This window comes from Equus caballus, chromosome 31, assembly GCF_041296265.1.
Source record: "Equus caballus isolate H_3958 breed thoroughbred chromosome 31, TB-T2T, whole genome shotgun sequence".
NCBI classification, from domain to species: Eukaryota; Metazoa; Chordata; class Mammalia; order Perissodactyla; family Equidae; genus Equus; species Equus caballus.
In genome coordinates, this window is record NC_091714.1 from 9,659,824 (window position 1) to 9,687,521 (window position 27,698).

General features: G+C 50.0%; 1 protein-coding gene across 3 annotated transcripts in view; it reads right to left on the minus strand.

Moving 5' to 3' along the window:
* Nucleotides 1-6,156: 6,156 nt before the first annotated feature.
* TULP4 (TUB like protein 4) overlaps nucleotides 6,157-27,698 on the minus strand; it is a 227,921-nt gene continuing 206,379 nt past the window's right edge. For all 3 annotated transcript variants that reach the window (XM_023632977.2, XM_023632976.2, XM_023632978.2), the window contains exons 10-15: nucleotides 25,270-25,414; nucleotides 22,169-22,313; nucleotides 20,891-20,984; nucleotides 17,301-17,444; nucleotides 12,838-15,335; nucleotides 6,157-11,011 (exon numbers count right to left, since the gene is read on the minus strand). In XM_023632977.2, coding sequence (XP_023488745.2) covers nucleotides 10,895-11,011; nucleotides 12,838-15,335; nucleotides 17,301-17,444; nucleotides 20,891-20,984; nucleotides 22,169-22,313; nucleotides 25,270-25,414 — 3,143 coding nt within the window. In that variant the 3' untranslated portion in view covers nucleotides 6,157-10,894. The remainder of the gene's footprint in view (nucleotides 11,012-12,837; nucleotides 15,336-17,300; nucleotides 17,445-20,890; nucleotides 20,985-22,168; nucleotides 22,314-25,269; nucleotides 25,415-27,698) is intronic.

A 27,698-nucleotide genomic window follows, 5' to 3' on the forward strand; every position in this document is an offset into this window, starting at 1 on the left:
TCTGGAAAATTCCACAGTAAAGGAAGCCTGTCTTACTTTAACCAGTGTGCACAATTACTGAGGAAGCGTGGGGTAGGCCTCGGAAAATACTGATTTGGTCCAATCTCCCCATTTTTTAATTAAGCAAAAGGAAGCCCAGGGTTGAATGGCTTATCAAGGTCACACAGCCTTGGTGAGAGATCCAGGATACGCTCCCAGACGTCATGGCTTCCAGAGTAGTGCTCTTCATTCTACACCGGGCTGCCTCTCACCATCCCCTGGCCAGTGACTTACCCAACCAGGTGTTCTCACTGATCAAGAGTGCTCTTCACACAGTTATCGGTTTTGTCGCTACTCATGGAAAGAGAGTGCCTATGACCCACTCAGCCTTCCCAAGGGCTTTTCATTCAAGTCTGGTCTCAGTTGTAATTTTATCCTCCAATGACGCTCATAGGCAGATTAAGTGCATTATGGTTTTTTTTTTTTTCTGACGAAGATTGGCACTGAGCTAACATCTGCTGCCAATCCTCCTCTTTTTGCTTGAGGAAGACTGGCCCTGAGCTAACATTCGTGCCCATCTTCCTCGTTTTTTTTGTTTTTTTGAGGAAGATTAGCCCTGAGCTAACTGCTGCCAATCCTCCTCTTTTTGCTGAGGAAGACTGGCCCTGAGCTAACATCCATGCCCATCCTCCTCTACTTTATATGTGTGACGCCTACCACAGCATGGCATTTGCCAAGTGGTGCCATGTCTGCACCTGGGATCCGAACCGGCGAACCCCAGGCTGCCGAGAAGCAGAATATGTGAATTTACTTGCTGCGCCACTGGGCCGGCCCCCATCTTCCTCTATTTTATATGTGGGTCACTGCCACAGCATGGCTGATGAGTGCTGACAAACCCGCGAACACTGGGTTGCCAAAGCGGAGCCTATGAACTTAACCACTACACCATGGGGCCAGCCCCAGCATTATATTTCTTAAGGAGATAAATACTTTAGAGGTTTTTAATAAAATCTAAACTGCTTCCAGAAAACTGTCTGGGTATGAATGCCCAAATCCTGCTGATTTGCCCCCATCCCTTACCCGTGACCTTGGAGCTCTGAAGATACACAGCATGGACTGCCTCCCATGGAGATGGCCAGGCACACGGCAGATGGGGGTTGAAGGCTTTAGGAGCCAGGCCCCTGGCAGAGCACTTTGGCACTTCTGTGAGCACAGAGGAGGGAGTCTGGGACACTTCATAGCAGAATGCGGCCTAAAGGAGACGTCTGCGCAGGAAGGGGTGGGCAGGCCCCGCCTCCTCTGCCTCCTGCAGCTCTTTGCCCATGTGGGAGGTTTGAAGATCAACTCTTTCCCTCCCTGAGGAGGATGGCTGGTGTGGACAGTTCTGGGGCTATCGTCCTCTCCAGTTCTTCCCTTTGACCAGAGCCCTTTTCATCCACTCTGATCTCCCTGCCCCCGACCTCGTCCCCCTTGTCCAGGTGCGTCTTTCTCGCGGGCAGCTCAGGCTCTCGGGTGAAGAGTCAGCTGTCCTGGAGAGCGGCCTCTCTCCTTTCAACTTTTGGCTCACTGGGTTTCTTTTTGCTTCTGAGATGTCCAGGTCAGGGGTCTGGCCAAGATGAACTCGTGTCTTTGGAGCCAGACATCCCTCATGGGAGGCTGGAAGCCAATGTCCGGGACGGTTTGCAGCCTCGTCCTGGGCTCTGGTCCGGGCAGGGCGGGTTCCCACTCGCCGGGGACTGGCTGCCTGTTCTGTCATTTAGGGAGCCTCCCAGGCGTCCTTGGAGAGGAGCTGCGTTTCAGCTGCTCTGAGATTCGCTCCCGGCTCTCTGTCAACACTGCCTGGCTTGGAGCAAGTCACTGAAGATTTTCTATGTCAGATTCTCCTTCTCTGAACTGGGATCAAACCTGCCCACGGAGGGCTGGTGAAGAGGAATTTATGGAGTCACGAGGGCACACTTTCCCACCGTGGTTTGCGGAGCTTGCTGTTGTCATGGGCTAGGTTGCTGGCGTCATCTTCACCTTTGCTTTATTTTGAATACTATGCATAAGCTGCATGTTCTGCTGTGGTGCCATCCAGAGAGGAGGAGACCTTAGCGAATGAAATTATTTTCAGCTGTGTCTCTGGGGTGTCCTGAGGGGAAAAAGCAGCAGGCTCCACTTAAGCATTTCCAGGTACAGATGTACTCCTATCTGGCTGGTTTTCGAAAATTTTATGTTTCTGAATACAGATTTACCAGTTCTTTATTCCGGAAAGATAAAGCACAGTCTCAAGAGATGCACGTCATGAAAGCACGACATTGAAAAACGAGACAGGGCGGGTTAGCACAGCCAGCGTCCTCTGCCGCTGTCACAGTCCACACGGAGGGCACAGCTGCTGTGGGGCCCTCACCGGGAACAGAGGAGCAGGGCCACCATCACTGCCTCGGGGCCCCGGGTGGGTGGGATCCACCCAGTGAGTCACAGGCCAGGAACCGAGCGGACCTCTGGAATGTGACATTCTCCAGAGGCTGGTGTGCTCTAGTCTGAGGGTTTTCTGGGGACATCACTCTTTCCGGGAGCTGTTTGTGGAGAAACTGGCTGATCCCCTGAAAAGTTTGTCACACCCACTCTCTCTCCGCCCCCAGGGAGGTGAGCACCTGGCGGGAAGGGGGCGTTGGAAAAGAGAATGCTTATCAGCTGACCCCGTGGGAGGGAAGCCCTGGAAGCAGGACTGAGACCCACTGGGGTGCAACCGATGGGAACAGAAAGGCTGGGGGAGGGAGGCTAAGTCTATGTGGCCAAGATGGGGCAGAGATGCTGGGAGTTCAGTCGATCGAAGGCTCTGTGCCTTTTAGAGCACCATTCCGTCCTGACTGGCCTGGGACCCGGCATCATCAAATCAAGTGCTGCGGGCTGAAGAGACTTCCTTCCACACAGCTGGATGCGAAGCCTCGGCCAGGGTGGTTATTCCAGTGGAACGAACGGGGACAGTCTCCTCCTGTCAGAGGAGTGTTTCCTCTCTGCATTTAAAACAAGGAGTCAGACGTCAGCACTGGTGAGAAAGCATCACCCTAGGACGTGAGGGCCTCCTGTCGTCAGCGCAGGTACTGAGCACCCCGTGGGGCTCCAGCACAGAAAGAAGGGAATGACCCGAGGACGATCTTTCTCCTTACGGTAGGAGTCCCTCACACATTTGGGTCTCAAGTACTGTGAGGTCTTGCTGCTCACCGTTTTCCTGGGGAGAGAGAGAAAATGCAACAATGATGGAGCCCAGGTTCCATACCAGACACAAAAAGAACAGGGATTCAAGGATTCAAGGATTTCTCCTTTTAACACCAGAGATGGCACCCACCACTGGGAGAGTGCAGGATTTGGACAGGTGGTTTCTAGAAGGCCGTCCAGGCGACAGCTGGGGAGGCAGGAAACACGGAGTTCATTCCCAAGAAAGGATAAACCAGACCATTTGCATAAGCTGGAGGCCAAACCCAAAGGAGACTGTTCCTGGACACCTGGGGAATGGAGTCAGGACAGGCCATTTCCTCTCCTTTGAAGAAGAGAGGGAAGAGGAAGCACAGGGTCTCTCCACGCCCCCCCCCTCCCCCCCACCAGCCGTGGCTGCAGATGGAGAACGGCCAGGGCGACTGAAAGAAGGCAATCGGATCAGTAGTCTGAGACACCGCCCTGCGACTAGCTTTCATCATCGAAGCTCCCCCATCTTTTGGGGGGTGGTGAGGGAGCCATAGTTGTGGCTGCAGTGAAAATGCTGTCTCACCCCTGGGCTCAGACAGTGCCTGGAAGAGGGCGAGCGCTCTATGGCAAATGGGACCTCTGGGTTTCTGACGACAGCAACTTGGGAAAAAGACCGACGTTTCACACGGCAGAGCGGAAAATGCTTTGCGAAGTGTTTGGACGGTCTTGAGAGGTGGCTGAAGTTTCACAAATCCCTCAGACCTATTTCTCCTAAAGAGAAACTCCCATTTCACTCTTATACTTTTATACTTTCCAAAGAGCTTTCCCTTTGCCTCAACACGAGGTTTCAAGGACCAGGTCTTGAAGCGACATCGAAGGCTCCCATCCCCGTTTGACAGAAGCATCTGAGACACGTGGCTTTAATGTCACCTGAAGCACAGGGAACCCGCTCCCTGGAGAGAGAGGGGATGTGGAAAGAAAAAGGAGAGGAGAAGCGGTGAGGGATCGCTATTTTCCACAGCTGACACCCAGTTTCCAGCAGCGTCCACGCTCGTGCACCTTCTGTTACTGGAAGCTATCATTCTAACAGGAACATTAAGCAGATTTAAGAAACGAGCCTGTTCTTCATGTGGATGGCTTCGTATTCTTTGGTACATCGAGCAACTGCTTCTAAGATATGCAGAGACACAAGTCTGCGTAGACCTGCTCCTTTGTGACACCTGGGCATGTAAGGCAGCCTACGAGCCACAGGTGCAATCTTCTGCAAGTCGAGAAGGAGCACCCCCTCCCCGCCACAGAGTGAGCTCACGGGCGGCCAGCTAGGGTGCCCTGCTACGATGCCCCTTTCTGCGGGTGAGGACTAAGTGTAAGCAGCTCAGAGCTCGTGGCAGGCAAATCATGACAAAACAGCCAAGGGAGAAGCTAGGAAGAATCCAGGTCTATCATCAGTGTGACCCAGAAATCTTGGATTCTATTTCAGGATCGGTTTCTGTCTGTGGAATCCAGAAATTATTTCAACCTCTCAGGGCTTCAATTTTCTTCTGAAAGGGAAGGGAGGCAAAAGCTACCACTTGATAATGAAGCTTGGAGCTCTAGCTCCGCATTCTTGGAGCACTGCAATGCAATCTCCAGGAGGCAGGCATTTCTCTTCCACAATGAGTTTTTGGGTCTAGTGTACGGGAGCTAAATGGATTCTGATTCTGTTACCACCACCAGGAAAAGAATACTTAACACTAGAATAAAAATAGAAAACATCCTTTCCAAAATAAGTTTGTGGAAGGAAAGGGATTTGCTAAGTTTTCTCACCAGGGCTTTAAAAATAAATCACTTCGGGAGACACTGGCTCACACTGAACGGCCCCGAAGCTGACCACGGGCCTGGTAGAGAAGCAACGCTACACGCGTCCTCGGACCCACACACGGCCTGGCTGCTCCGGTTTCGGTCCCTTGTGTTTTGCGGGAGGGAGAGAAGGCGTTTGTGTTTGACCAGGTCTCCTTGCTACCTGGTTTCAGCGATGAAGATACAATGAATACTGAAGCTCACAAACTCTCACAATAAAATGAGATACATTTTGATTCTTATAGAAAATTCAGGTCAGTTAGCCTTGTATGATGACCACTATGAAAAGGACATGGTTATAGTCCTATGATTATCTTAAAACAACACATAACTATATTCGTTGGAGCCGACCGTGTTTTTTGGTTCTTCTGTCTCTAAAGCCTTAGTGACCACTTGTCTATTTTTATATCTGAAAAAACCTGGAAGGGTAGTTCTGTAAACGTGCATGTGAACTATGGTATTCACAGACGAGCCGCCTACGAGCCCCGAGGCCCCGCCCCAGGCCACAGTCAGAGGGAACTCTAGCACAGGGCAAGGAGGGGCCCTAAGACTCATCAGTAATAACAGCAACTTTAAGTTCTATTAGCACATAGGGTGGAACTGCTCAAAACCTGGTTTTATTAAGTTTCCTACAAAGTAACAAAGAAGGTGTCAATGTATTTAGCACCTCTGATCTTGTAGGTGCTACGACAGATGCAACCCGAATCGGGTCCCCTTTAAATAAACAAACACAAACTCAAACCAACTCTCAAAAAGAGCCAAAGGCGGGCCTGCCCGGTGGCGCAGCGGTTAAGTACGCAGGTTCCATCCGGGGTTTGCTGGTTTGGGTCCCGGGTGCGGACATGGCACCACGTGGCAAGCCATGCTGAGGTAGGTGTCCCACATATAAAGTAGAGGAAGATGGGCATGGATGTTAGCTCAGGGCCAGTCTTCCTCAGCAAAAAGAGGAGGATTGGTGGCAGATGTTAGCTCAGGGCTAATCTTCCTCAAAAAACAAAAACAAAACAAAACAAAAAGAGCCACACGGATAAGGATCTCAGGGTGTCAAGCAGACGCTGGCAGGAACCCAGGGATGAGAGGAGCAACTGGAGGGTGGGCCATGCCACTAGAGAGTGGTGATTTTGTCTCAAAGGACTCAAGACCCACATGTGAATTCTGCACACAAGTAACTGATTTTTTTTCGATCTGCAAAATTTTATTAAGCAATAGCTGGACAAGTCTTACAACTTCAAATCATCAAGAAAAAAAAATAAGGAGATTAATCCATCTCAATAATAAAGACAAAATAATTTGGACAAACCACATCATTTTGAATGCAAACCATTAACGCCTTCTAGAATACCTCCCGCACAATCTAATACACAAAATACATAAGAGAGGCAAACGAGGGTGAGCTCATTAGAATGCAATCGGGTATCTCAATAAATCTGGCTTGGAAAGTAAAACAAAGCAGGGAGCTGAATTGAAAACAAACAAACCAACAGTGGAGGAAGTGAGGCGCCCAAAGCTGTGTGCGCCATCCCCAGGGTTTGGACAAGATCATGCTGGTGGTCTGGTTTGGTCTGGGACCTGTGCACCTGCATTGCGCACTTAGAGTTTAAAAAAAAAAAAGGAAAAGAAAATGCCAGTAGTAATAAACTCAGAAATCATGTCCAAATTTACAGTACCAAAATAATGCATTTATAAACAAATGCGAAAACAATACCCCTTTGGTAAATAACACAGTGCCTTTTTCAGTCAAACGCATAACCCATGCTTTTCTACAACACAAAAAGAAATTTTTTTTTATCTACAATTAACGAGATCTTAGAACCCTCCCTTCCCCTTTAAAAGAACTTGTAAACAGAAAACATAGGTACAAGTAAAGTTACAAGAAAATTGCACAAAGCCAAAGAAACGAAAACAAAGTAAGCCACAACCCTTCGGATTTCATTGGCCCAGGAGAAGGAAATACACGAACGGTGAAGAGGTTGTACTCGTGTGCTATGACAAAATCCCGGGACCTCAGACAACATTCTTGACACAGTTCGTCTCAACACATTTGTTCACAACCACTGACTTGGCCAAGTGGTGGACGGCCCGTACGGGGACACACGGGCTCCTTTTCAAGGAACCTTTGAACTGGAAAGGCAGTGTAACACCGCAGAGCACACGCGAATTCAAGCCAGCCAGGGCATTCCCTCCTTTGTTCTTTTTTCAACCCACTCTCTCGTCTTCGGGCCAAGGGACGACTTATTTCAGGGCTGTTCTCAAGGGCGTCCACCGAGCGGGGCACACGCACGAGAAGGCTCCTCTGTCTCACCTGCAATCGGTGCTTTTGTGTAATTTTGTAACAATCGCAATTCCAAATGCATTTGTTTCCAGCGGGGAGCCTGCTGGAGACTGCATTTTAAATGCACTGGTTTACACTCAGTAGACACCTTGTTAACACAGGAGAAGTGTTTCTTGACAAGAAGGCAACGTTTGGAAACGTACCTCCCATACCTCCCAAGTTCGTACAGTGGGATGCTGATCCATCACGTTTTGAGCTCTGAGGCTGTGGGAGCCGATGGGAGTTTAGAAAACCGTCTGGGTTGTCTTTTCATTTTACAGATGGACAAATGCAGGCCCAAGGTCACCCTCCAACTCTGCGGCACAGCAGCCCTGGGGTCTCCTGACATTCTGCTATGATTACCAGATGAACGTTTCTGCACGTCCTCATGGGACGCTTGACAAGGCAGCAGTGGCCATGAATGAAAACTACTAACCCGCAAAATTCTGACTTAACCCTGCCATGAGGGTTTTGACACCTTCCTGCTCCTTGCTGCAATTTTTCTTAGGATGTCCATTCGATGGGGATACCACACACACATCTGTGCCTTTGGTTTGATGATGTTAGAGTTAACACAAATTTAAAGCTGGTTTTTATGTTTGTTAATATATCAGTTCCCTCAAAAAGGCATGGATTCTTCACGGGGTTGACTACTGACTGGGTTCATGTTTTTAAATTTAGGGATTCAATGAGGTATCTGAATAGTCCTAAACAGCAATTAATAAACATGAAGGACATAGAATTCTGCTGTTCAAAGTACTGACTTCAGTATTTAATGCATTGAGACTGTCTGAATGAAAACAAGTTTTGAAACAAGGAAGAGCATCACCATGAACTTGCAAGACCCCACACTGCAGCTGCTGCAGACACCTGGCTGGGTGTGACGGGCCATTCCAGAGCATCTGCCCCTTTGGGCCGGAGCAAGGGGAGCTGGGCTGTTGCTCATCCAGAGGTGGACGTGCACGTACGCAAAACACCCCACCCCAGGTCTTCGCCACCAGCAGGGGAAAAGGCCTTTCGGCGAGCAGTTAAGAATTTAGCAAGTCTAGTTAATTCTTTGCTACAAAGACTCACTTTCTCTTCACAAATGTACTTGTAGTTTTTATTCTAACGATTTCCTCCTATATTTGCTTTTATTGAGAAAAGTTCTAAAATGTACCCTTTCGTGGTCTTTAGACCTCAAAGACCAGGCAGAACTCTACACATGGAAACTCCTTACTAATAACGCCTTCCTTTACTGCTCTCCTGCTAATAAGACTCCTCTCGTTTCATATCACCTTTTATTCTTAATTAAAAATAAAGTTTCCAAGAGAAGGGGAAATACTACTTTAGGATATGTTATCTCAAAGAAATCTTCTCCTTTGTTATGATCAAAACCACAAAATGCAAAAACAGAATGACTTCTAAAGGAGTAATCGGAATTTTTTTTCCAACTAGAAAAAGTTACAAATTGTCCAGCGAAAAAACCTTCTATCACATCCTCTTTATTTCTTGCAGCAAAATAGACTGCTACCAAATAAGTCATTACAAACATACCAGTTTTCTAAATAAATACTAAAATGGGCATAACTCACCAGTACATAGTAACAAAATAATTCCTAAGAACACTATTAAAGCAAGATAAATAATTATCTCTTGAACAATAAAACAGGGGAATTGCATTTAAATTATTTTAGAAATAGGCTATAACCATTATTGCACACCTAACAATAAGCAGTGAAACATCGTAATAAACTACAGAAACTCATACAAAAGAATTATACAATTCTGAATACACTGCTAAATTCCTTCTGGCAGAATTTACCCACCAAAGAATCAGGTTCAATATTTTAAAATGGGAAATGGGAAACCGTGGCATTAGCTGGGAGATGTTCTTCACTGTATTTAAAACCTCATCTGTGTTTCTCCGGGTCTGGAGGGAACAGCGAGCGATGCCATCCTGCTCTAGGAAAGGAATGGGCAGTGTCTTTTCTGACTTTTAAACCCAAACAGGGAATTAAAATTACTTTGAAAATACTTTTCTGTAGTATCTTCCACTTGTCTGTTTTCAAACAAAATCCAAATTTAGGACCCCCAAGCTAGCAGACAGCGCTTCTGCCCTAAACACCATCACAGGTGTGAATAACTGAAAAAGACGAACTGGGTCTGTTCTCAGGGCTGAATGCTGCCCGAGGTGTCCCCTGAGGAGGGGGCGGTGGCAGGTGGGAGAAGAGCATCTCGGTGGACTTTTCTTCTTTTGCAATTAAGAAACAGTAGCCAACCCACTACCTTAAGTCCTGTCACTGAACCATGCTCTCCTACTGGTTTATTTCCCCAGTAAACAGTCTGTACGTTTATTAAACAACCTTTTTTGTTTCCTAGAGAAGATTGTGGGACTTTTGTCAAAGAGTTGACTATAACTCTCTCTCTTAATACCCTGGCAAATGCTTAAAATTTTTTGTTACTTTTCTAATTTAGTGGAGAACATTTCTAGTGAATTGAACTTCGATGCAGCCAAGAGAGAAAAGGAGGAGTTCAATCATATCGTCAGCCTTTTTAGAAAGCGTAGAACAGTGTTATCCCACAGGGGAGAGAATGTCCACTGCTGCATCTCCCAGACTAACAACAGAGGGGGAGAGGGGACAAAGGCTGCTTCCCAGCACGTGGGCATCTGGTGACTCGCCATGCCCTAGCCGAGAAAACCACTACCCCACCGACGCCGGGATTTCTCCACTGCTGTCTCCCACCTTGTCCCACAGTCAGTCATACTGAAGGGTCATCGCCGAGCCTACGGAACTGTGACATGCTATAAAACTAGTGGAGTCTTCAATGTAAACATCCTCCGAAGAGGAGCATAGCCCTTGGACTTTCAAGTCATGCTGCGCGGATCGCCCGTGTGTCCGTGTGCGGACTCCTCCCTCCCCCGGCGCCCCTGCCCCTACAGCATCGTGAGCGAGTCCTACTCACACCTGCTAACAGCACCCCGTGAAAAGCCTAGCGTTATTAGTCAAACACAGTGCGTTTGCCAAAATACCCTTCATTAATCAAGTCACCTTCAGGGGAGCAACTTACCATGTGTGAACTACATGTTGGCCCCCCAAAAGAACCTGTACCTTCAGGATTTTTGGTTGTGTCTTTTAAAAAAGGTTTTTGTTTTTATGCTAGTGGTGGTGTTGGAGGAGTAATAAAAGCTAGACGCTGTGGAGAATGACAATCACGCGGACTCCTTAGTCTAAAAGGGCCGCAGGCTGGAAGGCAGTCCGCCTTCCTTCCGAGGGGCCCCTCGTCCCGCAGCCGACACAGGCACACCTGGGCAGACATCAGCACAGCAACTACGTTTCCTAAAAGGTGCTCGCAACCTTTGCTTCCAAACACTACTCTCTCGTACTTTGTTTTTGTTTAAAAAGAAAGGAGAAAGAAAGACAATAAGGACAATAAAAGCCCAAACAAATGGCAATGACTAAAGGTCAGTGGCTGTTCTGGGCCTGACGGACTTTTCCAGTTTTGCTCCTGTCTTCCGGTTCCCAGCCGCTGGCCCCGGGCAGGCGCCTCGAGCATCTCCGATGGGGCGTCTCTGACGAGGCTCCTTCGCCGCTCCTCCTCCCCACGCCGGCCTCTTCACTTCAGGCGCTGAGTCACGTTGGCCAGGGCGACGGCGAAGGCCTGCACAGCGGAGAAGGGGTACTGGAAGTCCAGAATGTACGCATTGCCGTCGATCCTTCCAAACTGCATCACCTGGGGGGCGGGGGGAGCAGAGATATTAAAGGAAAACGAGGTGGGACACAGGCCGGCCAGGTCCGGGCGGCACCTGTTGGAAGCAGACAACGTGGTCTGTGAGACACTTTTGCCAACAAAAGGGACTCTGATCGAGCTTCTCAGTCCAATTATGAGTTTGGTGGAAATAAAGGGATGGGGGAACATGTGAACCAACACGGTGGGAGACAGCGAGCAGACTCCGGAGCATGGAGAGCTCCACAGGTCAAATGGAGAGCCCTCTTCAAGAAAACAGAAAGCGGGAAGAAAAAGCACAAAGAAGAATCTACAGGCTGAAGAGAAATATCAACTGTAACTGTCAAATGTCACTGCTCAGAGATGGAGAAGATGCCACAGCCTCCTTCCCCAGCCTGCTTCCCTCGTTGTTTCAGTACTTACAGGGAGCAGGTTATACTACAGTGTTATATGACATTATATTGTACATATTTATTGATTGTCTTTCTTCCATTTTTGTAAACTTCATCAGGACAAGGTTTTTTTTTTTGAGGAAGATTAGCGCTGAGCTAACATCCGTGCTCATCTTGCTCTACTTTATATGTGGGATGCCTGCCACAGCATGGCTTGCCAAGCGGTGCGATGTCCGCACCTGGGATCTGAACTGGCGGACCCCAGGCTGCTGAAGCGGAACGTGTGAACTTAACCACTGCGCCACCAGGCCGGCCCAGGACAGGGATTTTTCTCTGTTCTCCTCATTGATCTAATTTCTGCACTTAGAGCAGGGGTTGCCAAAGGCTCTGGAAAGGGCCGAGAATAAATATTCTAGCCTTTGTAGGTCATACAGTCTTTCCCACAACTATTTAATTCTGCTGTTGTAGGGTGAAGGCAGTGTAGACAACACCTAAGTGGATGGGCGGCTGTGTTCCAACAAAACCTTACCTACAAAAAGCGGCAGCAGGACGGGTCGGCCTGTGGGCCTCAGTTTGCCGACTCCTGGCTCAGAGGCTTGCCAGGCAGACAGCAGGTGCTCAATAAATGTTTGTTGAGTGAATTAATGCAAATGAGATTTAAATAGGAGAGGCGAAGGGAATTCCCAGGATGGTGGGGAAGGGCAGTCCCAGAACAACGGCCACGCAGCAGGGTTGGAGCAGGAAGGACTGACAGATTACCCAACGTGTTCGCAACCACAGGGGATCTGCATTCCACCAAGAACTGGCAAACGACTTATTAATAAGTCCACGGAGAAATAAGCAAGCCAACAAAACTAGGCAATTATGTCTGAGGGGAAAAAAAACCCTATACGATAAAAAAGGAAACGTGACCAAACCACACGGCCTGGCTCAGCCGGGCGTCACGGCGTAACGAGGTGCCCGATGACTGCTGACTCAGCTGGGCAGGGGGAGGGAAAGTCAGGGTGTGCAGGCATGGGGTGGGGGTCAAGAAAAGAAACCCTCACGTTCCTCAGGAAGAAGTCAATACATGATGCCAAACACGGGAAAATCAATAAATAGCAGAAACTCCTTCTTTACAAATATGGTGGCAAATACCAGAAAAAAAGGAGACCGCCTTGGAAGCACGTGCCTCTGGGAGGGGCTGGAGGAGGGGGCAGGGGCCTGCTGGTTTTCCTCATGGGTCTTGTAGAATCATCTGACTTTAAAAAGTCAGTACATGTGTTACTCTGATGAGAAACAGATAAAAGCAACGGGCATTTCCACATTTCCCATTGGGCCTTTTGAAAAACGCTCCCCCAGGCCGAAGCACTGATACCCTGCACCCGGTTTTTAAGGACCCCAGGAACCTGTCCAGACGAGAAGGCTGCGCTGTGGCCACGCCCCGGGCCAGGCTCTTACCTGCCGCCCCTCCAGCTCGATCTGGAAGTTCTTGGCTGACTCCTGGGTCACCCGCCCCCCGAAGTCCAGCTGGTACACCTGGGTGGCCTCGTTCCACAGGGGCTGCTTGTTGGCCATGACGTAGACGAAGCCCTGGCTGCCCAGCCGCCCGTCCTCGCGCTCGCTGGCCTTGCGGCACTTGGCCTCCTCCAGCTCGCTGGCCGTGCGCAGGCTGCGCTTGCTCTTCCAGCCCTTCCTGCTGCCCTGGCTCTGGTTCATGAGCTCGTCCCCGCTGATGAACAGCTCGGGCTCGCTCTCCGAGCTGTCCTGGAACTCGTTCGTCTTATTCAACTTCTTCGACTTCAGCTGGTCCTTCTGACTCTTCACTTTCTTCTTCTCCCTCCCCAGGCGGGGGCTGGAGATCAGGGAGTTAAAGTCACTCAGAGTCCGCGCCTCCTTCTTCATCTTGCCCTCTGTGATGGCCTGAACGTTGCCTTCCTCTGCTCGGCTGTCCAGGCGCTTCCGGTTCTTCTTTCCGAATTTCTCCGTCCGCTGGGGGACCGGGCTTTCCGTCAGGGAGAGGACTTCCTGGAAGTTGTCGGCGGTCTCTACCATCACCTCTGTACCCAGGTGGCTCTGGAGGTCGGTGGGCGGTGGGGACACCAAGGGCTTCTCCACCACCAAGTGTGCCTTGGTGGGGAGCGTGCCCTGGGGGTTCTGCACGGGCGGGCACGCGCTGTAGGAATTCCAGGGGTGCAAGGCGATAGGTGGCGGCTGTAAACTCGAGCACGTGCTGCTTCCTGGGTACATGGGGGGCAGGGCGCAGTAGGAGAGGCTGGGCGGGTAGGCGGGCTGCAGGACCACTGCGGACTCCTGTTGTGCAAACTGGGCTGGGGACAGGGCGTCTTTTGGGGAGCAGGGAGCCTGCACTCCCGGCAAAGGGGGCGTGTTATAGCTTCCTGGGTAGGGCACTCCCATCCCATAGCCTGTCTGGAAAGTGGCAGTAGGGCTGGCGGGCGACTTGGGGGAGACGAAGGGCACTCGGGACACGTCCAGGTGCTGGCTCTGAGCTACCATCAGAGGGGACAGTTTCAGAGGGTTGGGCACTGCAGTCTGTGCTGTCCTTTCCTGGGGAACCCAGATGTCTTCCCCGAGCATGGGGTCCCACTGGTAAGGGGGTGGCCGCTTCCCGGCAGCAGCGGCCTCGGGCAGCGCGGGGTGCCTCGGGGGCTTCTCGGAGGGACAGTGCTGGCCCAGCGCCTCGTCCTCGGTGAAAGCCGAGTTGACATAATCGGCGCGCTCGCGGGCGCCGTCGGGCGGGCTCAGTAGGCTGTAGGAGGACTGCGAGGACAGCGGGGACGTGCTGGCCGCGTGCGCCCCCGGCCCGGCCCCCGTGCTCTGCTCGGGCCGCCCGGCCGCGCCCGCGCCGCTGCACTGGCTGCAGGTGTAGAGCGCGGGCGGCGGGCGCGCGGGGAAGGGCGCGGCGCCCTTGGGCTTGGCCGGCAGCTGCGGCGGCGCGCGCGGGGACTCGGCCAGCTGCGCCGCCCGCAGCGCCGCCTCGCGGTTGTTCCTGCGCAGCGTGGCGTGGATGAGGCTGCTCTCCGGCCTCTGCGCCGCCCGGCCCGCGCCCAGCGGGCCCGCGAGGTCGGGATACGGCGGCGGGTCCCCCGGCGGGATGGAGTAGCGCGGCACCGTCAGGCGGTTCAGGGTCGCGCTGGTGCAGGGCTGCGGGACCTTCTTCTCGGTGGCGGTGAGCCTCAGGGTGGCCGAGCTGCCCGGGCCGGGGAGGGTGTAGGTGTTCTGGGAGCAGAGCATCCGCGTCCGGGGCCGGCACACCTCCTCCACGTTGCCGCTGCTGTCGAAGGTGGTGATCCTCTCGTAGCCCAGGGGCGTCTGGTAGTGCGCCGCCGTGGGGTACAGCGAGAAGTCACCCTTCTTCAAGCACACGTCCACCGGGGGCTGCGGGGGCGGCAGCGGGGGCGGGGGCGCTGCCGTGGTGGGGGCGGCGGGGATGGTTCCTGGGTAGGGGGGTGGGGGGTTCATCTTCGCCGCCTGGACCTCCTGCGGGGCGCTAAACACCACGGCGTCCCCCTCCGCGGCCAGCTGCGGCACAGGCCGCAGGGCCTTGGCTGGCTTCTGCAGGTGCTCGTGGTCTCGGTCTCCGTGGTCCACCACCGACAGCTGGATGGCCCCCTGTGCTGGCGGCGGCAGGGACAGCTGAGGGGGGTTCGGAATGATGCGGCCCATCTCCACGCCTCCGAAGATCACCTGTCCAGGGTTGGAGTAGCGGTTGGAGATTGGGTACTGGGTGGCACTGTCACTGGCGTGCTCAGCTGCCCCCACGGCCGTGGTCTGATTGGTCAGGACGTCCAGCTGCACGTTCTGATTGGCCAGCAGGGACTGCACCAGTCCGATGCTCTGCGTGGGGGACATAGCTTGAGCTGAGCTGTGGATGGGCGCGATGGGGATGTTCACCGTACACGGTGGGTTGTTCTCAGGCACACCAGATGCTCCCGTCACTGGAAGGAGATGGGAAAAACGAACTGCTCACAAAACAGTGCCATGAAACTGGGTCAGAGTAAGCAACACATCTGAATTCATCCAGATCTTCTGCGAATAAAATGCAATTGCTATAGACGGAGATGAGTTTGCTTGGGGAAAGGTTCACGCAAGTTACACAAAGCTTCTGGGATATTTCTGGAAGGGCATACGGGTGATCAGTGGGCTCTGCAGCTAAGGGCATTGTCAGAGCTTTTCAATGAATACTCGTGAACCTTCTGAATGTGGTCATGTGCCTGAATGGTACCATGGCAAATACTTAAATGTTTAAGGATGCTTTTTACGCGTGATAGTCATAAAATGGCCCACTCTTACGAAAGAAGAGGGCAGTGGCACAGTAAGAAACTCCACTGAGGACTCACAATGCCTAGGCTTCTAAGTAGGTTTATGGACTGGTCAGTGTGTAAAATGTTGGGTAGATGCCCATCTGACCCCTGGGGTCCTCCAGGGAGATGTGACTGTCCCCTGCCTGCACAAATCTGGGTCCTCTCTCAAGTTTTCCATGACTCCTGCTCAGATCCCCCTTCCAGATGTTCTCTCCTCGGTATGGGATACTGACGGCAGGCGTCTTGCCCTCTGATGGAGTCTCTTTGTCGCGTCACCAGCAGTTAAGTGTGAGCCCTGAGACAAACCGTCCCCCTCCCCCCCCACTGGGAACCACAGACAGTGACGAGAACAGCAGCAACAGCTGAGCAGAAGCGAGAGCTAGATTAGCCATCTTCTGGGAGCACAGGGAGGGTCTTCAGAGGCAAGCGTGAAAGACACTTCGAAATCTAAGGTTCTGAAATAGCAGGGGACGCGCTATAAAGCTCCAGTGTGTGAGGCTTCGCCAAGTTGCAGGCTTATGTGGTTGTGTCCTCGCCCGCTAGGACTGCGTCTGTCTCCATCTGCTCCACCCAGGGGGAGGGGCATCCCTATCAGAGAACCGAAGATGGCCCCAGTCAGAGAGCACAGTGAAGTGATGTTACAGGCAAAAACCTGGCTGAGAGAGAGTAAGCAATCCCCCCACGTTCAGAGCCCGAGTTGGGATGTGTGTCCCTTCCTGACCCGTGGTGAGGACCAGAGCCCCCCGTTCAAGAAGGACCAGACACAGGAGAAGTCAGTGGCCACGTGGGTCCCTGTGGCTCAGAAAGCAGAGACTTCCAGCACCTGCTTGGTTGGCAGTAGAGGGGTCTCTATATTCATAAAATCGCTGGTGGGCTTTTTTGAGAATAGGTACATACGAATGCTTGGCAGAGTAATTAGAAATCATTCTAATCTATTCATCAAAATAGGACTCCCCCACTAGAAAACATTAAATCAACTTAAGATGCTATACATATCTGAAAATTTGTTAAGCTGGAATTTTGAGAACTTGTACCAGCTTTTACTTCAACTCAGACCTGGCTTCTACGCACCGAGACACGCTCTGCTTGTGGGAGAAGGACGTTCCGCCCTGGAGACGGGGCAGGTTTGAGACACTGGGCTCCGTGCACAGGATCATCGAGAGACGCCCTTCTCTAAGCAGGGGCTGAAAGGATGAGGGCCAGCCCGGGGCAGTGAGACTGGGGTTGAGTTCTGACTTTTTTGAGTCCCGATCGGTCCTGTGAACTTCTCTCTATCCGGGCACATGACTGTGAGGGCTGCTGAGGACACGGCGAGATGCTGGAAGTGCTCTGTGACATGAGCCGTCACGGCCATCTTCCTCGTCCCTGCTCTGGTAGCTTCCTTCCTCCACAGACCAGTGACAGTACATGACCTTTCTCCCGTGACATGCCACCACACCCACCAAGGAAGCTTTACCTTACGGGGAAGGTGCACCTTTTCCAAACTCAGGCAGCAGGCACGGAATGACATGCTGTCGTTCTTGACTACCTACCACTCTGTCCCCTGTCATGACCCACTGAGAGAGGGCTGGTGACAAACCAGCTGATGAGTGAACACACCTGGTAAATCATCCTCATCTTCACTGAAAACATTCGGGTTGAAGACGGGCAAATTAACATAGTCCACGGAAATCTTCCGAACCTCTGGGAGATAGATGGTCATCTGCCGCGGCTGGAGATGCAGGAGGCTGGTTTTATAGATTACTGGTGGAGGAGGAAAGCACAGTCAACACAGACGGCCAGAGGAGCGCCAAGGCGCCAACAGCCGCGGGAGGGAGGCAGGCTGATCCCTGAGGGCAGGGTGGGGACAGAGCAGCTCTCCATCTCCCCCAGTGCCCACCGGCCAAGCCGCCCACGGACTGCATTCCTAACAACAAATTCTCGGTCTAGCCCAGCCACCTTGCCAGCGGCTTGTCTATAGAACCACACATTTCAAATGTTAAAAACCTATCTTAGACTTACGTTCATGTTTGGAATGAGCTGGTGTATGATAAGTATATTTTTTTAAAACCTCATTTGCAATCAGAAGGCTAATTTGGGGAACATAGTTGTGATAACCAGAGTGCCAAGCTCAGGGGGATCTTGGGCAGTCAAGAAGCTGTTGGAAGGCAACAACGAGATCAGTAGGAATAAGATGCTGCTTGGGGCCGGCCTGTGGCCGAGTGGTTAAGTTCACAGGCTCTGCTTCGGCAGCCCGGGTTTTGCTAGTTTGGATCCTGGGCGCGGACATGGCACCTCTCATGAGGCCATGCTGAGGCAGCGTCCCACATGCCACAACTGGAGGGACCCACAGCTAAAAATATGCAGCTATGTGCCAGGGGGCTTTAGGGAGAAAAAGGAAAAATAAAATCTTTAAAAAAAAAAAGAAAAAAGAAAAAAGATGTTGCTTTATTCAGGACTGGATTCTGGTCTTCCTGACTTTCAATTCCACGATCGGGATGGAGAATCCTAGGGAACTTCCACACAGTTTCTTTAAATGCTAAGATTTAACTTGATTGACAGGGGTGTTTAAGGGGAGGCCTAGATTGCAACTAAAATATTTAGAGAAGACAAAATAAGGGAAAAAATAATGAATGTGAATTTAAGTTTCACAGTAGGTTAAAATCAGGATGAAACTGTCCCGTCAATGTTCTTTTATATTTAATACTCTTTCCTGTGAGACATGCAGAGGTTCTTTATTATTCTTTTATTAAGATAAGCAAGTCTGTCTGCACAGCCGTCACCTCGCAGGCTGGTGGCTACTGGCCAGCAGTCCCGAGCGCGGCAGGCCTGCTTTTCTGAAGCACCTTTGTAAGCCGGTGCTTGGAGTGGCATGGGCTGGGATGACGTTTCCAACCCAGGGGTCATGACGGGTCTTATTCACGCTTTCTTCTCTCTTGCCCACAACAGAGAATATGAATTTTGGCTTAAAAATGCTGGATGGTTCCCTATAGCTTAAGAATTAAGGCATCCAAGTTCTGTTCCTTGTTGTTCAGATTGACAAAGAGAAATAAAATTAAAAATCTCAGGAGGGATTTAAAAAATAACATCATTTGCCTCCATGGGAAAAACCGAGGTGGCTGGGGGTGAGGATGAGAGAGATTTTCACTGTATACGCCTTTAAATCTCTTGAATTTTGAACTTATTCCACATTTTTAAAATTAAAAAATGCAAAAAATTGAAAACACAAAAATTTCACGGCCCAAACATTCTAATTGAAGGAAACAAATTATCCAACAAAAAATATCCAACAGCACTCACTTTTTACATCCAGAAGTGTCACAGATTATTTAACAGGCCGCCGTATGTAACAAACCTTCTAGAATGCAACAGTTAATTTCTTCTCTTTAGTAGAATCAAGTGGAAAATTCTTTTAGCTTGACAAATGAATAGTGATAGCTAACCCACCCTTTTTGAAAAGGTCAATGATTAGGACCATGATTTCACCGCAGTCGTCCACAGAGCTTTCGTCTCGGGCGCTGAGATTCCTCATACTGGAGTGCACCTCGAAGGCACTTACAGGCCCGCCATCCCAGGTCCTTGTGGACTTATTTGTGGATCTACGCAACATCCAAGAAGTAACAGCAGGATGATAAGACCCATTAAGTAAGTTCTCACTTCCATTCCTTTCTTCGATGTTTACTGTGGGCCGATGGCTAAGTTCTCAGCTTACGGATGTGGGCATGATCGTGCCTCACATAGCGGTTATCAGAATCACCGCACACATCGGGGGCACTGCTGAGGGACGGAGGAGGAGCTCTGTGGTCATCAGAGGGCTTCCAAGATGTGGGAAACATCATAAGAGATCTCCTTCCATGATGTACAGGGGTCGTCTACAGTTACTTCCTAAGTCAGTTTTATGTTTTACTTTTATCCCTTTTTTCCTTTGAGCTGAGAAGCCTCAAAATGAAAAATCCAAATGCAGCACCATTTAATAAGTCTCTGAAGATGCATAGGATACACAGCAATACATCTTTTTAACGTCAGTGTCACAAGAATTGTTTTAAAGGATCTAACTGTGTCTGAAACAACTCTAACAGCGAGATTCAGAAGTTTTCAAAAACTATTTGTGGTAGGTTACACAGAGCACATTCAAGATGGGGCCACCAGTCACAGGTGACCCCCACGGCTAAGCTGGGCTTCCAGAGAGCTGTGTGCATGTTGGATGTTCAGGCAACCTAGCAAGCCGGGGGCACACAGGTTCTTAGCCCACACACAGATGTGCCCATCAGGATGAAGCTGTTTGAAAAGGACCTTCTGTCATTTCCCTCCTTCACTGTCCCCGAGTAAACATGACAAGTTAGTCCTACTCATTCGGGCGGAGTACAGAAGAGAATTCAAATTCTGGGATCTGCCCAGCTTGGTTCTCCCTGGGTTCCGTTTTCCTCGATGTCTCAAACTTCTCATGGACAAGATATTTATCTGGTACTTAGAAATGAGATCCATAAAGATTTACCATGAAGAACTGTACTAACAGTCAGCCAACTTCTATCTTATAGTCCTGAACGCTTTCTTCGCGACTTTCTTTAGGAATTTTTTTTTTTTTAAAGATTGGCACCTGAGCTCACATCTGGTGCCAATCTTCTTCTTTTTCTTCTTCTTCTTCTTTTCCCCAGAGCCCCCCAGTACATAGTTGTATATTCTAGTTGTGGGTCCTTCTAGTTGTGTCATTGGGATGCTTGCCTCAGCATGGCCTGATGAGCAGTGCCATGTCCACGCCCAGGATCCAAACCGGCGAAACCCTGGGCCGCCAAAGTGGAGCACACAAACTTAAGCACTCGGCCATGGGGCCGGCCCCCACGAATTTCTTTGACTCAAGAACCTAAAGACACTGGTACCAAAATCTGCCCACCGTAAAAGGCCAGAAATCAAAATAACCAGAAACCAATCAGAGTTTTGACAGAGATTTTGGTTATTTCTGTCATTTTTATAAACAGAACTTATATAAAAAAATGAAAGCACCACTGGCAAAAAAAAAACTGATTGCAGCGATAATTCTAATGTTCATGGAATCATAGTGGCTAGAGTCAAACTTTGGAGGTACAAGACATGCTCATCTTTTGGCGTCATAAGAGCTCATTTTCTACTTTAGGCCACCGAAGGCCGGAACTAACTGTTTCAGTCTGAGTTCCAACCAGGGCAGCCGGCAGAGAACATGACGCGGTTTTTACCTGCACCGAGGTTGGTTGGCAGGAAAGCGGCCAAGCCCACAATCTTAAATTTGGTTCCCCAGATGTTAGACGTGACCTGAGCAAGATAGTTGTGCTGTGGAAAAAGAAGGGAAGAAAAATCACAGTCTATTTCCATATTTTCTATTGATCACTTAAGAAGTGAGAATGTTAATACTTTTTGCTTAGAAAGCCACAGGTGGACACTGCCAGAAATACTCATTCTCTAGATCATTCTACCATTTTTAAGACCAGAAGCTGCCTCTGCATGCCAGGCTCCCGTCTGTAAGTGGCGGCTCACCGAGTGATTCTCAGGTTGGAAGTGGGGGAGGATGTGCCCCAGTTTGTCTGCAGGTGTGCAGGTTAAAGGGGCACAAAAGTGACTTGGGCATCTTCCCTTCACCTCTCCTGTCCTCCAGTCACTGAACTGGGGAGGGCACCTGGCTCTGAATCCATTTCCATCCTTGACATTTCTCCTGGAAACAGCACCTGCACTGATACCACTGTGTCCTGAAACTACCCAATTATCCGTTTTCTTATTCAATTAAATTCTTTAAAATTTAAAAATTAGTCACTATGCTCAAACCATGCCTCTGTGTGTGTGTGCATGTATGTAAGGGCAACGATAAAGATGAATAAAATCCAGCTCTTCAAAGAGCTTATAACCTAATGGAGGAGATGAGGCTTGTATTTACACACAGACGTCACTGAGGAGCGTTCTAAGGGCGTTATAAACAAGATGCTCTGGGATTACTGTGGCTGTGCCAGGGAAGGAAGCCTTCACGACAGAGGTGAAGTTCCACGTGGAAGCACGCAGGCAGAAACAAGGGTAGGGGGACGGAGCGAGCGACCAGGCAGGGCAAATCGCAAAGGTGCGAAGAGGTGAGTCAACAGTGCGGCTGTGGCACCTGGAGAGGAGGGGGCGTCCAGGGGGACCAGAGGGAAGGACAGGCCGGGCCAGGCGCTGGGGCTGCGACCAGGGATTGGCTCCTGCGGACACTGGGAGTCAGCGAAGGGGCAGAAGCGGCTTGGGGGAGCAGAGGTGAGAAGTGCAGCTTTGTCTCACCCAGAGCCACCCGTGAGAAGATTCCTGTGGCAACAGGGGGATGCCCGGGAGGGAAGGAGGTTCCTCGGGATGTGGTCGTGACGGGGCCCGAAGGAGGGCAAACGGGCTCTAGTTCTCTACGCCAGGACTGCAACTGCAGTGACAGGCACGGGGTGGGGGGGTAGGAGGGTTCAGCCACCATCATGCTGTGTGACCCACCCGAAAGAGCACACTACCTGAGTGATGTCTTCAAAGGGAAACTCTCTCCGCGTCAGGCTGGGCGAGCCGATGGAGGGCTTGCGCATCGGCAACCGAGGAGACCTGGAGATCTCCTGAGCGGCCCGGGACAGCTTGGGTGACTTCCGAGCCTCAATGTTGATCCTGTGGAGACAAGGCCAGGAGGTCAGGCGCCCACGGTGGGGACAGCACCTGCACTCTCCTTCACCTCCTACCAGTCACCGTGAATATCACACTCCCAGGGGCCAGGTCCCCCAATTTAACCAAGTCCCTCCTGCCTGCTTTTGCCTTATGAACGGGAGGAAAGAAGGACACAATTGTATATCGAGTAATATATACTTAAAAACACAGTGGGCCAGCCCCAGTGGCCTAGTGGTTAAGTTCAGTGTGCTCCCCTTTGGTGGCCAGGGGTTCAGTTCCCAGGTACGGACCTACGCCACTTGTCTGTCAGTGGCCATGTTGTGGTGGCAGCTCACATACAAAAAGAAGAAGATTGGTAGTGGATGTTAGCTCAGGGAAAATCTTCCTCAACAAAGAAAAAACAAAACGAACCCCCAAAACAATAAAACTATAGTGAGATTCAATCAAGCAATTCATTTGTAAAGAACCCCAGAGAATTAACTGTCTTTCACTTTCAACTGACTAATGTAAGTTTAGAATTGTCCACGTGCCTTCTGCCCGGGGTCTTCAAAATCAGCGCTGGGAAAAAGGGCAGTGGGAAGAGTCTTTCTCACCTTAAGGCCACAATGACTTTATAATTGCTAAGCTAATGGTTGGATGTCAACAGACTTACCTAGCATTCCACCACCTGCAATATTTAAATCAAATCAGTAGATCTAAAGTTTTTTGTTGCCTTTTGATCCTATGTTCTATCTCTGGTCCTCAGTTCCTTTGCTTATAACACGGGGACATGTGTTTAAAGCCAGTCGACCCCAAAGAGGGTGTCACACAAATGAATATGGTAAGTTTGATGATTTCCATCAAAGCACTGAGCCTCATAGGTACTGCTTGAGAGCTTGATGAGACATCTAGGGCTCCCAAAGTGTGGGAGGACGGGGGACCCAGCCGGTTACAGCTGTGAGTGAGGACAACTAGCCTGGCTGCTACGTAGGGGGATTCAACACAGGGAAAAATGGAAGGAAGGAGGACCGGACTGCAACACCCAGGAGATTTACAAGGCCATTTACAGTGAAGGACTGCCCCTAGGTGTTAAATGTTCTCTCTCCTTACGTAATGGGAAAAGCCAAAACACTGTAGATGTGTAGGAAAGTTCATAATTTTATTTGCAATTTTAACAAGCCTAGAATGAAGATGAAAAAAATAAATCAATCAGATTGCTGGATATCTGGATATCTATATGGGGAAAAAAATGAACATTTACCCCCAACTCACACTATACACAAAAATTAATCTGAGATCTAACTGTGAAAGCTAAAACTATAAAGCTTCTGGAAGAGAAGAGAAGAATGTCTCATGACCTTAGGGTGGACAAAACCATTTCCTAAACAGGACACGAAAAGCACTAATCATAAAAGAAGAAATTCCTATGTTAGACTACACAGCAATCCACATATCTGCCACAGGACTCTCAGCTAGAATCTATAAAGACTCTTACAACTCTGGAAGAGAAAAACAACAAAAAACGGCAGAAGACTTGAACAGACACTTCACAAAAGAAGATAACCAAATGGCCAATAAACATATAAAAAGCTGCTGAGCATCATCAATCACTGAAGATGTTAGGATTAAACTACCCTGAGATACCACTACACACCCACCAGAATGGATACAATTATTTTAAAAAACTGATAAGACACTGTAGGTGAGGATGGAAGCAGCTGGAACTCTCATATGCTGCTGGTGGGAATTTCAAATGGTACAACAGTCACCTCGGAATGCTGTTTGGCAGTTTCCAATAAAGTTACACACATCTACCCCATGGCCCTACAACTCCCTCCTAAGGATGTACCTGAGATAAACGAGTGCATGCATCCCCAGAAAGGCTTGTAGAAGAGTGTCTACAATGGTTTTGCTCATGATAGCCCCAAACTGGAAACTACCAAATATCCATCATTTGGTAAATGGAATAAACAAATTGTAGCATATTCATTACAATGGAATTCCACAGAGTAAAAAATAAAAACAAACTATTGACACACGCAACAACATGAATGAGTCTCAAAATCATTATGCTGAGCAAAAAGTCAAATAAAAAAAGTACTTATGGTTTGACACCATTTATATGAAGTTTAAGAACAAGCAAAACCAGGATGACAGAAGTTCCAACAGCGATTGGTCTTGGGAGTGGGTATCGGATGGAAGGGGGCACGAGGGAACTTGCCAGGATGATAGAAATGTTCTTCATCTTCAACTAGGTGAATACGCTGGTTCACCAACTGCACATTGCATCACCTGTTTAAGATCTGGACAGGTGCTTATCTGCTCGTAAATGAGACCTTAATTTTGCATAGCGTCACACAATTTTAGAGCTAGAGGGATCTTAGTGAAGACGTGGTCCACCCTTTAACTTCCATAGACAAGGAAACTGGTACCCAGCTCACGGATCCGTCCAAGGTTACGTCCCCACATTACAGAGCCCTCGGTGAGGGGCCAGGACAAGCAAGGCACGGTTTCTTACCTATGACACCGCAGGCCCCTCTAGCTACTCTCAGCTTTTTGCTACTCTTTAGGACAAACCCTTTGGATTGAAAATTTTTTTTAGTTTATTTTCTCCCAATTACAGCATTAGAGGTATTTGATTTGGCATTCTCTTCAATATGCTACATACACTGTAAAACCTTTTTCTTACTTTTCTCAAACTGGAAGAAAAAACAAGTAAGCCAAGAAGCTATGGCCCCCCCACACCGCCCACCATCAGTGCTACCCTAGAAGTTTTGCGGGTTTAGCAAACTTCCTCCCGGGTGCCTTTTTCTGCCCTGAAGGAAAGCTGTAACTACTGCAGGCACATCTTCCACGTGGAAGGCCCAGACTCCCTCTTGCCGTGCTCCTCTGCTGTGCGTTAACGGGATTCTCCCACAGACACACACAGCCACGTCTCCAGAGGCTCAGAGAGGGAGGACGCCCTCCAGGCCGAGGTTACCTTGGGAGTTTGGGTGATTTGCTAGCTCGGGAGATTTTGGGAGATTTCTTGGCAGCCCAGTCGTCACTCAGTTCGATGTCACTGGAGTCTGAGCAGTTGCAGCTGTCGATCATGGTAGAAATCAAGCTGTTTCCATAGATTTCATCTGGTAAGACATCAACCAGCAGATTTTAGGGAAGTGATATCAGACCCGCACGACGACGATGACGAGGAACTAAAGGACAGACGACTCTGCAGGCCAGCATTTGAAGTCTACGGGCTGACCCAGAAAGGAGCCGAGCACTGTTTTCCTTGTATATATTTCCTGTTATATTTTTAATTATTAAGTATATATTATATTATATTGTATATATTTCCTAGTATATATTCTATTATATACTCTAAGCAAAAGTAAGCCATTATTTCTACTGTTATCAACATGGGCACGGGATTTTAATGCTTGTGGATATGATCTAGTCCAGCACTGTTTCCTGCGCCCAAAGCTAGAGCCAAAATGGCCACACTCTTCTGCCTCACGACACACCAGGCATCCATCTAGGCTCACATGGGCAGTGTGGGAATGCAGGCCGGGCAAGGGGCTTGCTGATTCACAGACGCCTCCAGAATCTGCACTGACCTGGGACCCGGGAAGGCCCTTGTTGATTCCAGGCCTGCTCTGGACTAGAACCTGGCAGTCAGGTCCGTTTAAGGGGCTCCCAGAAGTTTATGCCTGGCATGTCAGAACAGTCTCCTGGAACTGCCACAAGGAGGCCTGGGGGGGGGGAGGGTGGCTGGTCCACCCAAGGGAGGTGCCAGCCTGCTTTGAGCAATGGCTGAAAGGGAGACGCACACAGTAGGACTCTCAGTGGGAACTTTGGGTTCTGCTGAGGGTGCCTGCATGGAAGCCACTCCAGACAGCTTTGCCAGTTGGCCATTAAGTGGAAGACGAGAGGCAAAGAGAGGGGCCCATCACAAAAGTGCAGGGTGGACAAAGCCCGTGTCTGACATCCGCCTTGAACTCCCTTCTCCTTTGCCGCCTTCCTCACACTCCTTCCCCACCGGGACCCCTCTCTGCCCCACGCGCCGGGTCTTCACGCACTGGAAGTACCCCATTCTTCAAAATCACCTTGTTTTGCTGAGGAAAGCCTCATCCCCTCAAGGCCCCAAGAGCCTTGCCAGGCAATAAAAAAGCTGAATCATTCAATCACAATGAAACAATGTAGAGAATATGAGCAATTTACCACTCAAAAGGGCTGTTTACACTTGAAAGGAGGAGTTTGTAATCCAAACTAATCTTTAGGTTTCTGAACGTGTGGGGGTGGCATCAGTGAACGGGGCCTCTCTTAGGCCACTGGAGGCGGAAAGGACAACTTGGTGTGCCACTTGGGAGGGGGCCGGCTGACATCCAGTCTGAGTTACTGCCTCACCCCCTCTGACACTACTTCCTGAGTCAGAAGGCACGACTGTGAACCCAGCCGGCTAGAGCGGTGTGCATTTGAGTTTGATCAAATAAAAAGGCTGAATTCGCATGCCCCGAGCAGTGCTGTACGTTATTTAATCTACGAGGCCCTGGACCAAAGGAAGCTTGGCCCCGACTGAGAAACGCATGAAAGCCCACAAAACGCATCCCCGTGTTCACGAGCACAGAACCAGTTCACCAGCCTGAGGAAACTCAGCCACGCACTGTCCACTCTACTCCTGACCAACCATTAAGGCCAGGATTTCACAGTTGCTATACGCCACTCTGCTTTTCTCCTTTACTCGTGTCTCAGTCTGTGCGGGCCGCTGTAACAAAATTCCACAGACCAGGCGGCTTGTGAACAACAGAAATTGAGGTCTCACAGTCCAGAGGCTGGACGTCCGGGATCAGGGAGCCAGAAGGGCCGGGTTCTGGTCAAGACCCTATTCGGGGTTGCAGGGGGCTGACTTCTCGCTGTGTCTTCACCTGGCACGAGGGGCTAGGGATCTTTCTGGAGCCTCTTTTATAAGGCACTGAGCTCATGATTATAAAGGCCCCAGCTCATGACCTAATCACCCCCAAAGGGCCACCTCCTAATACCACCACACTGGGCATGAGGATTCAACATACGCACTGGGGATGGGGGGAGCATAAACATTCATAACCACTTTTTTTTGGTGAGGAAGATTGTCCCTGAGCTAACATCTGTGCCAATCTTCCTCTATTTTTTGTATGTGGGACACTGCCACAGCATGGCTTGATGAGTGGTGTGTAGGTCCGCGCCTGGCATCCAAAACTGCAAACTCTGGGCCGGTGAAGCAGAGTGCATGAACTTAACCACTACGCCACTGGGCTGGCCCCCATAACCACTTTTTTACTGTCTACCACCCCAACTAGTGGAAGGAGAGTTGCCTGTCTTGCCTCCTGTTGGAACCCCAGAGACGAGAACAACCCCAAGACTCGATAAAGACTTCCCGAAAGAAAAAGATCT